Source organism: Morone saxatilis, unplaced genomic scaffold (assembly GCF_004916995.1).
Source record: "Morone saxatilis isolate NCDOM2014 unplaced genomic scaffold, NCSU_SB_2.0 Contig2, whole genome shotgun sequence".
In the NCBI taxonomy this organism is placed as follows: domain Eukaryota; kingdom Metazoa; phylum Chordata; class Actinopteri; family Moronidae; genus Morone; species Morone saxatilis.
The window spans coordinates 11,419,747-11,432,851 of NW_023339762.1; the positions used below are offsets into that span (position 1 = coordinate 11,419,747).

At 39.8% G+C, this 13,105-nt stretch overlaps 1 protein-coding gene across 2 annotated transcripts in view; it reads left to right on the forward strand.

The window, feature by feature from the left end:
- Nucleotides 1-869: 869 nt before the first annotated feature.
- The window catches only part of mov10l1 (Mov10 like RISC complex RNA helicase 1), a 15,425-nt gene continuing 3,189 nt past the window's right edge, over nt 870-13,105 (forward strand). Inside the window, exons 1-24 of one of the 2 annotated variants that reach the window (XM_035664420.1) lie at nt 870-962; nt 1,278-1,400; nt 1,527-1,714; nt 2,425-2,584; nt 2,888-3,000; nt 3,203-3,390; nt 3,654-3,794; nt 3,966-4,262; nt 4,491-4,688; nt 5,149-5,263; nt 5,462-5,639; nt 5,723-5,793; nt 5,896-5,987; nt 6,094-6,149; nt 7,360-7,454; nt 7,532-7,610; nt 7,690-7,871; nt 8,313-8,459; nt 8,751-8,872; nt 8,981-9,080; nt 9,356-9,502; nt 9,713-9,886; nt 10,341-10,490; nt 10,662-10,769. In XM_035664420.1, the coding sequence (XP_035520313.1) occupies nt 1,304-1,400; nt 1,527-1,714; nt 2,425-2,584; nt 2,888-3,000; nt 3,203-3,390; nt 3,654-3,794; nt 3,966-4,262; nt 4,491-4,688; nt 5,149-5,263; nt 5,462-5,639; nt 5,723-5,793; nt 5,896-5,987; nt 6,094-6,149; nt 7,360-7,454; nt 7,532-7,610; nt 7,690-7,871; nt 8,313-8,459; nt 8,751-8,872; nt 8,981-9,080; nt 9,356-9,502; nt 9,713-9,886; nt 10,341-10,490; nt 10,662-10,769 (3,198 nt within the window). In that variant the 5' untranslated portion in view covers nt 870-962; nt 1,278-1,303. Of the gene's footprint in view, nt 1,125-1,277; nt 1,401-1,526; nt 1,715-2,424; nt 2,585-2,887; nt 3,001-3,202; nt 3,391-3,653; nt 3,795-3,965; nt 4,263-4,490; nt 4,689-5,148; nt 5,264-5,461; nt 5,640-5,722; nt 5,794-5,895; nt 5,988-6,093; nt 6,150-7,359; nt 7,455-7,531; nt 7,611-7,689; nt 7,872-8,312; nt 8,460-8,750; nt 8,873-8,980; nt 9,081-9,355; nt 9,503-9,712; nt 9,887-10,340; nt 10,491-10,661; nt 10,770-13,105 lie in introns of both variants that reach the window. The other variant, XM_035664421.1, reaches the window with a different exon arrangement.

The window sequence follows — 13,105 nt, forward strand, 5'->3', positions numbered from 1 at the left end:
GACAAAAAATGACTTAGGCGATTAAGTGTGACGAAAATCAAAAAGGGGTCACAGTGGGTTTTCTATGTGGATACACAGAATATCAAGTGTTTATTCGTGTACAGTGGTAGCCATTTGTTGACAACTTTTGCAAATTTGTATGTATGGATTATTTCATCTCACAGAATAAAATGCCAAACTGCTTTAATATGTGATTATGGCAAACCTTTTTGTTTGTTATTACACGAAACTGAGTTATAGAATCAGGATTAAAAAAAAAAACCTAATCAGATTACAGACATTTAGTAAAATGGGGATAATTTATCAGGATTACAATTTAAAGATTCATCAGTTAAACAATAAAATAAACAGAGCAGAGGAGACTTTATTGCAATCTTTCAGTTTTTTTCCATTTCCTTTTCGGTTACGTTGTTCTGTTGTCTTATAGGATACACTTACATCAACACCTCTTATTGAGATCTTTTTCTTTTGTCTTTATTTGCATATTAGGTGTTACGGTGAACCAAAAGTAGCCTAATGGAAACTAATCAAATTATGTTACTTTAATATTGTGATACTTGGATTAGGTTACTCACTATATTTTTAAACTGGTAGCCTAACATCAGATTACATTTTTACCCTGCTTAAAAATACATGATTGCCTAATGTCAGTCCTTAAATGTAATAAACCCAAATTAAATGAATATGGTGTTATATTGTCAGTGCATAGTTCTCACACGACCTTCAACCTTTAACAACAAAAAGCATATAATTCCCCAACTTTCCCCTCAGCTCATCCTCTTCCCCCTCAGTGTGATCACGGTGGTTTGGCGGTGTATTATGGGATGCACTGTACATCCCTGATAGGTCCACCACAGTTGTCATAGCACCCTCCCCCCGCGGAAGTGTGAAGTCGAGCTGACGCAGCGGGTCCCGGCCCCAACACGTGAACTGCGGCTAGTTTAATATTTGTGTTGACAACGGTAATTAAAATATACCGTCACATTTCCTTTTGTTGGTTGAATAATGTGTTCAGTTACCCTCACCTACACGTCTCCCTTTGCGCTAAGTTAAGTTCCAGCTGAGGTAACAGGTGCTTTTGTTCCAGCTAATATCAACTATTGAGCGTCAACGTTAGCGCTAAGGTAGTTGATGAACTTCGCCCTTTGGTTTCACTTCTATTTTTTAAATTAAATTAGATATTTTTGGTTTTGTTGGGCGTGTTATCCAGCACAGTATAACAACTAGCCATTACACAAGCAAGACTTTTACGTCTTTATTCTGTTTTCTACCTTTAGCTACCTGCTTCGGCTGTTTCGCGGACATGCTTGCTGCTGTGCGGTGTGTGCTGTCTAAGCTGGTTTCTCCATTGTGGAGGGCAGTAGAGGGGGATGGAGAAGACATTTTCTCTGCCACACCAGGTGAATGCAACATTCCCACAAATTATAGCCAAGTTAAATCACGTCCCTTAACGTATTCGCTCTTGAAAGCCACCAACATATTTGATGCCATGTTGTTTTTTGCTCCACGTTTCTCTTGCTGGTCAGGCATGGAGGACATTCGCCACCTGCGGGGCAGTGTGGTAACCCAGCTGTGCCTCGACTATGGCATGATCGACGATGCAGTGTACTTCACAAGTGGAGAGGTGTTGGGTGGGGTGCCACTGAAGGAAGGGGACCTGGTGAATTGCATAGCAGTACGAGATGGTGCCCAAGGGGGGTGGAAAGCTGTGAGAGTGAGTATTATGTGCTTGTATGTTACAGACAATGTGCACTTTAGATTTACCCTGTGTCGGTTAAATTGGGAGGCTTCTGGTTTGGTGGAATAGGATAATATTAGAATCCAAATGTGGGTGTATCTTTTTTTGCCTTATTTTTAAACCCCCCCCAAAAGAGGTTGGTGTTGACCAAGGCACCACTGGCACACTGTAGCTTAACCAATGTCCCACTAGCAATAAGTCGGAAAAAAGACAGTTTTATGGAAATGTTGACGTACCTTCTCAGCCAAATTAGCTCTTTCGCAACCTCCCTGTTTTATTAAAGCACCTCATGGCTGATTTGATGATTTCAACTTCCCATGAGGATGGCAGCCTTCTTGTGTAGAGCTCGTGTATACGGTTGCAATGCCCTGATTAGTTTTAGTTTTTTAAATGTGGCTGTGCATGACGCCTAAATGGATGGGATGCAATTACAAATCTGTTGGAGATTTCAATTTTGATGTGGTGTTTAATGCCAGTCTTAATGTTGATATGGCTCACTGATTTACAAGAACGTTAAAAAATGGCACTTAATTTCACAGAGGTTGTTGTCCCCTGGTGTAGACTGAGAGGTGGCCTATGTGTGGATTTAACCAATACTTGTTCCCTCTGCTTACAGCAATTCAGTCAGGAAAATAGGGCCATCATGATGAGCTGTCAGACATGCAACAATTAATCCTGTCATTTAGGTGGAGAAGAGTGCAGATGCTTGGGAGGATGGAGGAAGGACGTCCCTAGAAGCTGACAGTATGCAGCTGCGGCCTCTCATTGGCACAGTCACATCATTTGATGGAGATGGCGGCTACATAAACCAGACCACATACTTCCCACGCTGCAGTCTTTGGGAAGGTACTAGTAGTCACTGTACTTTAAACAGTAAAATGGTCAGGCTCTTGACCCCATGATGCTGTGCATAAACATACTCCGCTGTATGCACCCACAGTGGTCTATCAGTCCCAGAACTATCCAGCACTTCTGACTGATTTAACAGCCACATATATTTGTACAGTTTATGTTTTTGTATCCCTCAAATTGAGAGTAAATTAGACAAACTCATAGCCACACCATAATTTACTAGCACTTGGCTGAAGACTGATGTTAACTCTGTTGGCTGTTGGCACACTTTGTTTATTTTCTCTCCCTTTTTGTGAGGTTATGAGCCAATGAAAGGAGACTGGGTCCAAGCAAAATATTTTATCAACGCTACCCAGTGGGCCACCCAGGCTCATTCTGTGGCCCCTTTACGCTACTGCCGCCTAGACCAGGTAATTGCATCATTAGCTATACCCACTCGTAACAATGTAGTCCTTTTTTCGGTATTTTCAGTTGCTTTTGAAAAGGCCTCACACTTTATACTTATAAGTGTTAATGCTTAAAGGCCAATTCATGATTTTTTAAAACCAATTTAGTAATATTAGAATAGTCTTTCATTCCTCTTCGCTCCTCTGACTGATCTGCTATCTCCAGGTACATGTGAGTAGCGTGTATGGTAAAAATGGAGTGGTGGAGGACAGTGTGTTCTTCAGCCTGGACTCTCTGCTGCTGCCTGCTGACTACCAGCCTTTGCCAGGGCACCTGGTCAACCTGGTAATGGTGGAGAGCAGTCAGTCCTTCTACTGTTGGAGGGCCCTGTGTATGGCGCCTTGCCATCAGAGGTACTAACCAGTTATTACTAACATTTTATTATTGATTAATCTGACAGTTAAAATTATGATAAAAATAAGGATGTCTTGTGCAGTCCGACCAAAGGTCCAAAATAGGTTTTCAGTTAACTGTATGACAAAATAAAATGACTGTTAAAGCTAAAATCTGATATTTAGCTTTTCTTTTTTTCACTAATTATGTTGACCAATCATTTCAGCTCTATCTTTATCATCAAAAGTGTGATTTTCCATATTTGTTGATGTTCTTGTTGCAGTGTGAATGTTTTTGCCAAACCTCTCCCTCTTGCAAAACTCACAAGCATTTTGGAAAACAAAGGGGGGCTGGATGTAACAGACTATGGCCAGTTTGGAGATCTGATGATTGGGGACAAACGAGAGCTGGTGCTCTGGATACAGTGAGTGACCAAAGAAGGAAAAAACAAAAACTTTGAGTGTAAAACTGCAAACCACCTCTGTAATATATATAAGTATAGTGCTTATGGTTAGTAGTCGTTATTGTCCTTTATTAAAACTCTTGGCATCGTAGCACAATATACTGTAAGATCTTCATCTTTCTTTCATAACAGAAATAAAGGTTCAGCTGTCCACAAACTGGAGTGCTGTGACTTTGCTGGCTGGGACTCAAAAGAACAGTTCACGCTGGTTACTGTTAGCAGATCCACATCACTCAGACAGAAACAGCCTTTGCAAGAAAACTGCTCTGAGACTTCAGAAAAACAAGTCAGTGATACAAAAGGGGTAGACAAAGAAAATGGCATGGTCCTGAAGGAGACTATCCATTCCCCTGGTGTAAGGAGAGAGGAGAGAGAAGTGGCTATTCCACCAGGAGAGAGGCTATCCATTGTAGTAGCCTGCCAAGCAAAGTAAGTTTTTGAAGACTGTTGTAGCAGCTCTAGTGTAAATAACAGAAGCAGTTGGAAGAGTAATGGATCAAAAAGATGAATGTAGAATGGAAAGTTTCTGACTCCACCTATGTCTCAGCCTGCTGTCTTGCTATATAAAATAAGCTCTATGTGTTGAAGTCGAGTGTCTGTTGAGCTCTTGTCAGTATGTTGTCTGAACAACTAAATTTCATGTGGGAAATCACTCAGGAGCCTGGGAACCTGTGCTGAGCTGTTGTTGCTGCACTTCTCCTCTTTCACCATCGGGAGGCGCCTGGAGGTCACAGTGGGCAGCGAAGAGGAGAAACTGCTGCAGCCCTCTGAGCCCTACAGTCCCATTGATGCGCGTCTGGTCCCAACAATGCCATCTCACGTGATCACTGTCTCTGTTCCAAAAGACACACCAAGGTATAAAAACTGATTCCATTACTGCCTGAAGAAGAACACTAAATCTGAAAGGAATTTCCTACCAATTGAATGGATACAGTGATATGCCACTTGCTCTGTGCTTACTTATACTAATATATAATATTAATAATGGATAGATCTTGATGAATTATTTTGTTTTTGTATGCCTGGAGCTTGCAATTGTCTTTCTGCAGTTGTCAGTATCCTTACAAATGAAATGAATCATGACCCATTTTTGATTTACATGCTCTAGATTAAATAAAATAATTGGAAGAATGGCTAAAACACAAACCTAAACTTAATATAAAATAACAATACATATTGACAGCTTTTTTTAATGTCATAGTTTTATTGACTTACATGTGCAATATTTTGCCATCTCTAAGACAAAGGTGGATATTTTATACAAAATGAAGTATTTAGGTCATCGCTTGTTTGAGATTGACTTTCCCACCTGTAGGCTCACTAAGCGACGGTTGCCAAACTTCCTGCCTAACTACCCCCTGCCCCAGGCCATCAGAGACTGTGTGGACGCCGATAACGATGTGCTGGTAGTTAAGCCCTGCCTGGGAGAGGTGAGCATTCCCATGATGAAGTTTACCTGGTCATGTAGAACAACATAATTAAAGTTCCAGATTAAGAGTTTGATTAGTGGTACCTGTACAATAAATGTGTCGATTAAAGATGCGTTATTTAAGAAAAAAAATACAATTTGTCTTTAGGGATAAACTGAAATATCACATTCTCTTTCTCCTCCTGCTGTTTTTACTCAGGTGCTTTCGCCTTTGAACATGCATTCACGTTTCTCTGCCCTTCTCTGGCTGGAAGAGCTGCATGCAGAGAGGGAACTGAGAGAATTCACAATCAACGGGGCCCTTCTCAGGAAAGGGGCGGTTTACCTGCACCTAGAGGTTCTTGGGTTGGCTGAAGGCAGACCCAGTCTCTATATAGGTGAGGAGAACATAGGTGTCTTTCTTCATCATCATGTTGGGACATTTTTGCACAAAATTAGTTTTGACAAATGTGCTCTGCAGGTGACAGAATAGTACTGAAGAAAGCACGGAGTGACGGTGTAGTCATGGAGTATTTTAGTTATGTCACAGAGGTACGGAAATATTTGATACTACGACTAATTTTTTATTTTCTGCATAATGAAACATGCATGCTCTTTGAATTTAGATGTCATCTACTCTGTTTTGCCTCACAGATCAGTGATGAGAACGTGAGTTTGAGAGTAAACTCAGAGTTTCAGCGCAGCTACTTAGGCGAGCCACTTGATGTCGAGTTCTGTTACAACAGGTTAGGAAAGAGATTGCATTTATGGTTTCATAGACTCAAAGCATTCCTTTTTCACCTGAAAATAATGTATCAAAGATGTAATATAAGTATATGCTTGCATTGTCAGAATTACCATGAGGCGGTGTCACAATGCACTGGACCAGACAAAACAGTTTGGGGACAGTAAGTAGAGGTTGCTTATTCAAAAGTCTTTACAGCGTGTGCCTCTTGGCATTTAAGACATAGAGGGCAGTTTCTCATTTTCATACTAGTAAACTGTTTAACTACAGTCACATGCAATATACGGTGCTCTATAGAAGGTACACGATGTTTTTGGAAGCAAGTATCACAGTGACATTCACGAGGATGAAAAATGTTCCACTGCAAACACAGAACTGATGAAAAGTCCCAATCCATTGTTTCATCGCGAAAGCCTTTCTTACATAGGTTATTGTACTACAGATTGATGTTGCATAAATGATTAGAAATTCCTGTTCACTAGACACATTTGTAAATTCTATTTAGAAATTATATAAAAAATTGTTGAAAAACAAGGTGAATACATTCCTTATAAATATGATTTGGTAATCATCAAATTTTAGAGTTTAACAAAAGTGAATATCTGGTGATCTGTATGTTATCAGCACAGCAGTTCACTGTATTGAGAAAACATCATTCAGTGGGAGGACACGCAGTGACACAAAATTTGCTCCAGAGGGTGCTGTTTGTATCTTACCTCATCCTTTGTGTTTGCCACAGTGAGAGAAAGAGAAAATAGAATTGCCTCCAGGGATTAATTAAACATTGCATTTTACTTGAATAATTTTGACAACCAAAAGTTGCATTACATTTCTTGATGTCTATACAGTTGTTTTATAGACAAAATCACAATTTAAAGGTTATATATATGAAATTCACTTGCCACTGGATGACACACTAGAGCACCAGCCTCTCAGTCCAAAACACTGGGAAAGATGCAAAATAAAACTCACCAAAACTAAATTTGTTAGTCTTTCCACAGTCTTTCCAACAACCACCAGCTCTGGTGTGGTCGATGTACGGTAAATCCTTAAATCTCCAGCGTAAATGAGAAAAACAGCTGTTTCAGTCACTCTACTCAGCTGCACAAGGAGCAGGCCAGCTACGCAAACAAATCAAAAATGGTAACACAGGCAAAGGGAGTGTGACACCATTAGGCGATTGTATCTTTACATAGCAAATAGTTGTTTGCTGCTAAATTATTTTCTAAATTACACACAGACACACACAACATATTAAACAATATAAATATTAACAAGTCTCGGTTTACTTGTCTGTTTTTTTTATTTATACTTGGGAGCTTCACACAACCTTTCACAATTGACATTGCTGTCATTTTCTTGTGGTTCTGCAGTTCTCTTCCCCTCTACAGTGACTCTTCAGACTCCTCAGTGGGCAGGAAAGTGGATAGATGAGCCTGACCAAAACCAAACAATGGAGGACAATAAGGTGACAGAAAGAACAATAAAAGACATTGATGTCCCTAAGTCTACTTTTGATTAAGTGTAATTGTCTCTGAACACCAGGCTGCAGCCATGGAAAATGAAGAGATTTCAAGCATTTTCATCAACATGCAGTCAAAGGCCACACAGACTAAAGGAACAGGTATTAGATTTTGGTTGTGGTACAAGTTTTGTATGTACATATCAGATAAAATTGAGAACACATTTGTAATCCCTTCTAGATGGTAGACTGCCCTCTAAACCCATCCCCAGCAAAGGGCACTTCTTTAACCCGGACCTGAACCCCCCTCAAAGAGAGGCAGTGAAGATGATCCTGGCAGGAGAGTGTCGGCCTACTCCTTATGTTCTATTTGGACCTCCAGGCACCGGAAAGACCATCACCCTCATAGAGGCCATACTGCAGGTATACGCCACAAACGCTATAGAATGTACTTCATAAGTGGGGGCTGTATTCATTATAAGGCTAAGAGTAGCTCCAAACTGGCCAACTATGAAGAAACCCTTTAAATTAATGACAATGTGTAGTGATGAATCAGTGCCTAACTTAAAGACTCTTGTGTTTTTGGCCACAATAATTAACACAGTAGTTACGCTAACAACACAATGTATTTTTTTTAAAACAACTTCATCCAACACGTTCTTCACAAATACTGTCTAAGGTGATGCATTTAAAAAAGGGTCTTGTGTTGCATTGTGGACAAACTGAAAACAATCTATAAAACAAACTGGTATTAAGCCATAGTGTGAATGTGTCAGCATTAGATCTTATGACTGTCAAGCCTACTGCCATTCCCTTTCTTGGTCCCTTGCTTGTGTGACTTCATAAAAGTCTGTCCACCTCCAGGTTTACCACCATCTGCCCAGTAGTCGGGTGCTCGTATGTACTCCTTCCAACAGTGCTGCTGACCTCATCTGCGTCCGCCTACATCACAGTGGCTTCCTGCATGCTGCAAGTTTGGCCCGTGTCAACGCATCTTGTAGGCAGGAAGAGGTACTCAACAGCATCTGGGGAAAAAAAAATTACTGTGCAGTTATTTTTGGAAACAGACACCTAATTTACAGTGTATATGATCAAAGGGAAAATATGCATTCTCCTGGCTGCAGTAAGGTCTGTACAGATGCCATTTGCCACCTGGTCGGGCGGTACGGTTGTCAGTAATCTTTTTTAAATATAATAGATGAGGCTGTGATAAAATGCTGTATCTGAATCTACCTTTAGTACATTGCTTTATCATCTAAAATGCACATGCAATGTTGATGTGACTGTTTTTTTTTTTCTTAGTCCATTCCAGAAGTACTGAGGCAGTACTCCAGGGCAGGAGAGGACATCCGTCATGCCTCTTTTCACAGGATTGTCGTCAGCACCTGCTCCAGTGCTGGCATGTTCCATAATATAGGACTTCAGTAAGGCCTGGGCTGTAGTTTAAATGTAGTTGAATGAGCTGCTTTTGTCCTCACTTCTATATGCTATTTGGAAATCAGTTCACTGACTGTGGATTTGTTTTTCTTCAGAGTGGGACATTTTACCCACGTGTTTCTGGATGAAGCCGGCCAGGCTACAGAACCAGAGTCCTTGATCCCCTTGAGTCTTGTATCAGAGCGAGATGGACAGGTCAGTACAAACGCAAGCACACTGACTATGTACTTCAGTTATTGGTAAGCAATAACACTCTTATTTTATGTTTATGTTCTTACTCTCAAATTCATACCAATTTGCAGCTTAACTGATTTGTCATAATTTTGTATGCGTGGTTAAGCAGTTAAACAATTTGTTTTAAAAAGATAATAAAGGAAACGGTGATTAAAACAACACAATTAGCTTAATTAACTGAGAATTTGCCTGAGGTGTATTGATTAATAATGACTTTTTCCCCCTCGCCTGCTTAGATAGTGTTGGCTGGAGACCCCTGTCAGTTGGGACCAGTAGTGAAGTCCAGGCTGGCCGCTGCCTTTGGCCTGGGGGTGTCTTTGTTGGAGAGGCTGATGGCCAACCCACTGTATTCCAGACAGGACTGGGGATACAACCCTAAGCTGGTTGGTGCACTGCAAAAAAACCTTTTTTTTACCAATAAAAATAGTAAAGGTGTTTTTTTGGAGGCGGGCATCATTAACACAAGCAAAATACTATGCTAGCTGGCAGCTAATGCTATGTGTAGCATATTTAACTATTTAATTCAAATCTTTTCTTTTCAGTGCTATTGTTGATACTCGTATATGATTATAAAGCTGCTCTCTTTACTGTAGGTGACTAAGCTGATCTATAACTACCGTTCTCATGAGGCCCTGCTCACGTTGCCCTCCAAGCTCTTCTACCAGGGCGAACTGTCTTTTAAAGCCCCCCGGGCTGTAGTAGACTCTCTCTGCCAGTGGAAAACCCTGCCCAAAAAAGGCTTCCCACTCCTCCTCCATGGTGTCAGGGTGAGTTTTCTTTAGACTTCTGAAGAAATAAGACCTTTTCACAGCAGGCATTGTGACATGAAATAGTAAGGTAAACACGTATTACAATGATACTACTTAAGGTTCTGTTCCATTTAGGTCAGAAAGAGTCAAGGTGCTCTTATTGTACATGTTTGCTCACTGGAAAAGCACAAAATGGAACAGAACCATAATTGGTATCATTATTATTATATATCAATTGGTATCATACACCTGTAAACTACTATTTCATGTCAAAATGCCTGCTGTGAAAAAGGTCTATTGTAAGAAATATATTTCTAATCTACTGTAGAATGAGACCTATTTTGTATAATGTAACCCTACACTGAGTTTATTAGGTACGTCTGAAAATCTAATCCTTATTACACTTCTGTCACTTCAAGTCACAGGGATATTGAGAACCCATATTTATTCCAGAGACTTTGCTCTGCCCTAGGGCACAGAAATGAGGGAAGGTAACAACCCATCATGGTTCAACCCAGTGGAAGCTGTACAGGTCATGCTCTACTGCTGTCAGCTGGCTAAGACTCTGTACAACCCCTTGGATGCCTCTGACATTGGCATTATTGCCCCCTACAAGAAACAAGTAAGTCACATCTCAAGTCATGAGTGATCTCTTTTTTTTTCCATCTTAGTGGACTGGGGAAGAAGCTAAATGAGTGTCATTTCACATTCAATTACAAGGTAGCTTAAATTGTGACAACATTTTCTGGCTTTGCATATTGTCACCCAGTTATTTTTTCATATTACTCTCCAGTGTGAAAAGATTCGAGTGCTGCTGGGTAAGGTGGGCTTGTCTGACATCAAAGTGGGTTCTGTGGAGGAGTTCCAAGGACAAGAGTTCCTGGTCATCATCATATCTACGGTAGGCAGAAACAGAATTTGGATAACAGAAGTAAGAAACATAAGAATGTTTTTTCTTCTCAGTGGGAGGTCCGTAGTTGGTTTTTAAATGACACAGTAGGTGCCATTTAAAAACCAAGTGCAAATTCTGTACAGCAATACAGCACAGTTTAGTGAAGTGTATCAAAATTCCATCTACATAACTTTTTCTGGCTCAGTCCAGACATGTACCAAATGTGGAGAAGATTGGAAGATTGGATCAACTCTGAAGGCTGTGAACACTTTTTTTATTTTTTTATTTATTATTTTTTTTAACAAAATTGAGAGTGGTGGGACATCCCGCTTTGGCCTATACAGAAAAATGTGTTGTGATCCAAGGAATTTTTGTGTAACAATCCAGCAGTTACTGATCAAAATGAAGATTTGTTTTTTAGCACCACCATGTGGTCAGTTAATGTAGTTTTGTTGGGTGAGCTGTTGAACTATCCTGCCCATTTTGATCTATGTAGGTCAGGGGTCTTTAGCTAAATTTGTCCAACGGCAGACACTGTGGAGGCTGGACTTTAAAAAATGTAATTGTTTTTGTATGGTTTTGCTTTCTTACTAAATTATTTAATTAATTAACTAATTATTAGCCTTTATCAATGTGAACAGTGTGTACAAGTCATATCCTTAATGATAACTAGATAATTGAGTAGAAAATGCTCTCAAACTCGCTTCACTAGAGGCAGTTCACTGAGGAGTGGTTAAAATCATTAATAAATAATATAATAAAAACATTGCAGAATGCAGTACTGATAGGCAGGGATCTGATTTTATGCTCCACATGGCATGAAAATGACTTAAAATGACTGAAAATGAGTCAATGAGTATGAATCTACCCACTGTATATTCTGTGACTCCTCATAATAATTGTTTTAGTAGGAACCTAATAAAGCATTTCTTGGAATTTTGCCACAGACACACTAATACTGTAAATATATAAATATTAAAATACTTTCATCAGTGGCCATTCTATGGGCCAAATTGGAAGCTTGATTTGCTGATCCTGATAAATTTAGGGCAGGCAAAAATCCCAGCAATATCAATAATACAGAAAGGGGTGCAACCCTGAAAAGATCTATTTTTGTACTAATATCAGTCAGATGTATGTAGCAGTCAGATTTTCTTTTTAGATTTTTCTGTATGCGTCATTTGCATTAATCACTGCTTGCATTCTGTTTGAGTGTAGAGTTTGATTAATGAAATTACTTCTAGAGCATCCTAGAGTATCTTTTGTTATATATTTTTGTTTTGTTTTTCCTCTTCAAATCTTACAGAAGATGTTAAGTAGGACTGGTGACTGGAGGTAAAGACAGACAAGGCAGCAATCACTGCTGTTCTTTGAGCTTGTATCTTGTAAGCAAGATGTTCACATTCACTTTTACAGAGATAAAATAATTTAAATGAATTCCTACATAATGTATGAAAGGTAAAACAAAATGGATCCTATTTATTACATGAACAGATTGTTTATATGCAGGGTGGCAACTAATATCTTAGCTGGAAAGAGGAGTCTTGATAGACTTTATATTTAGTATGGACCTGCAGCACACCTTTTGCCACTTTTACTCTATGGACCAAAGGCTACAAATAGCGTTTTTGCACCATAACCTCACCAGCCATTTTCTTTCTTAAGCTTGTAACTAGCTTTTTACAAGACCACCTTGTTATCATGGTTGGTATTGATCAGTATGCACCAGTTATTGCTTTGGTTACTTGCACAATTTGTCAGTCATTAAGACAGTGCACCATGATGTGTGGTGTATATACAATACTGCAGTACTATTGAATTTTTACAATGATGTCGTCCATGATATAGATGTACAGATGGGTGAAGACGGGAAAGCCAACATAATGTGTCTTAGTAAGGTGTTGGGACACCATGTGTGACCAGAACAGCTTTAGAGCGCTTTGGCATTCATTGTAGTCTCTGGGATGTAATACCATTCTTCCACAAGATATTCCCTCTTTTGGTGTTTTGGTGTTCAATTGGAGATGTGGTTATTGCAAAGGCAAGAGCATGTGATACATATTATTTTATACTCATCAAACCATACAGTGACCCATCATGCCCTGTGGATGGGGGCATTGGCTCCTATCAGGATGTAAGTGTTTAATGATCACTCAGAATAACTTTGTATTGATTTGCCGTGACCTTTATGTCTAAAGGGACAAGTGGACCCATGCCAGCAAAATGCCCGGCCCCACGCTGCTTTGCGAACTGGTTTGCAGTGTGGGTACGTGATTCTGGTTTCAGAATGAAGTCATCCTTCACCATTCTCTCAGTGGGCTCGGGAGGTGCAGTGTTGGCGTATC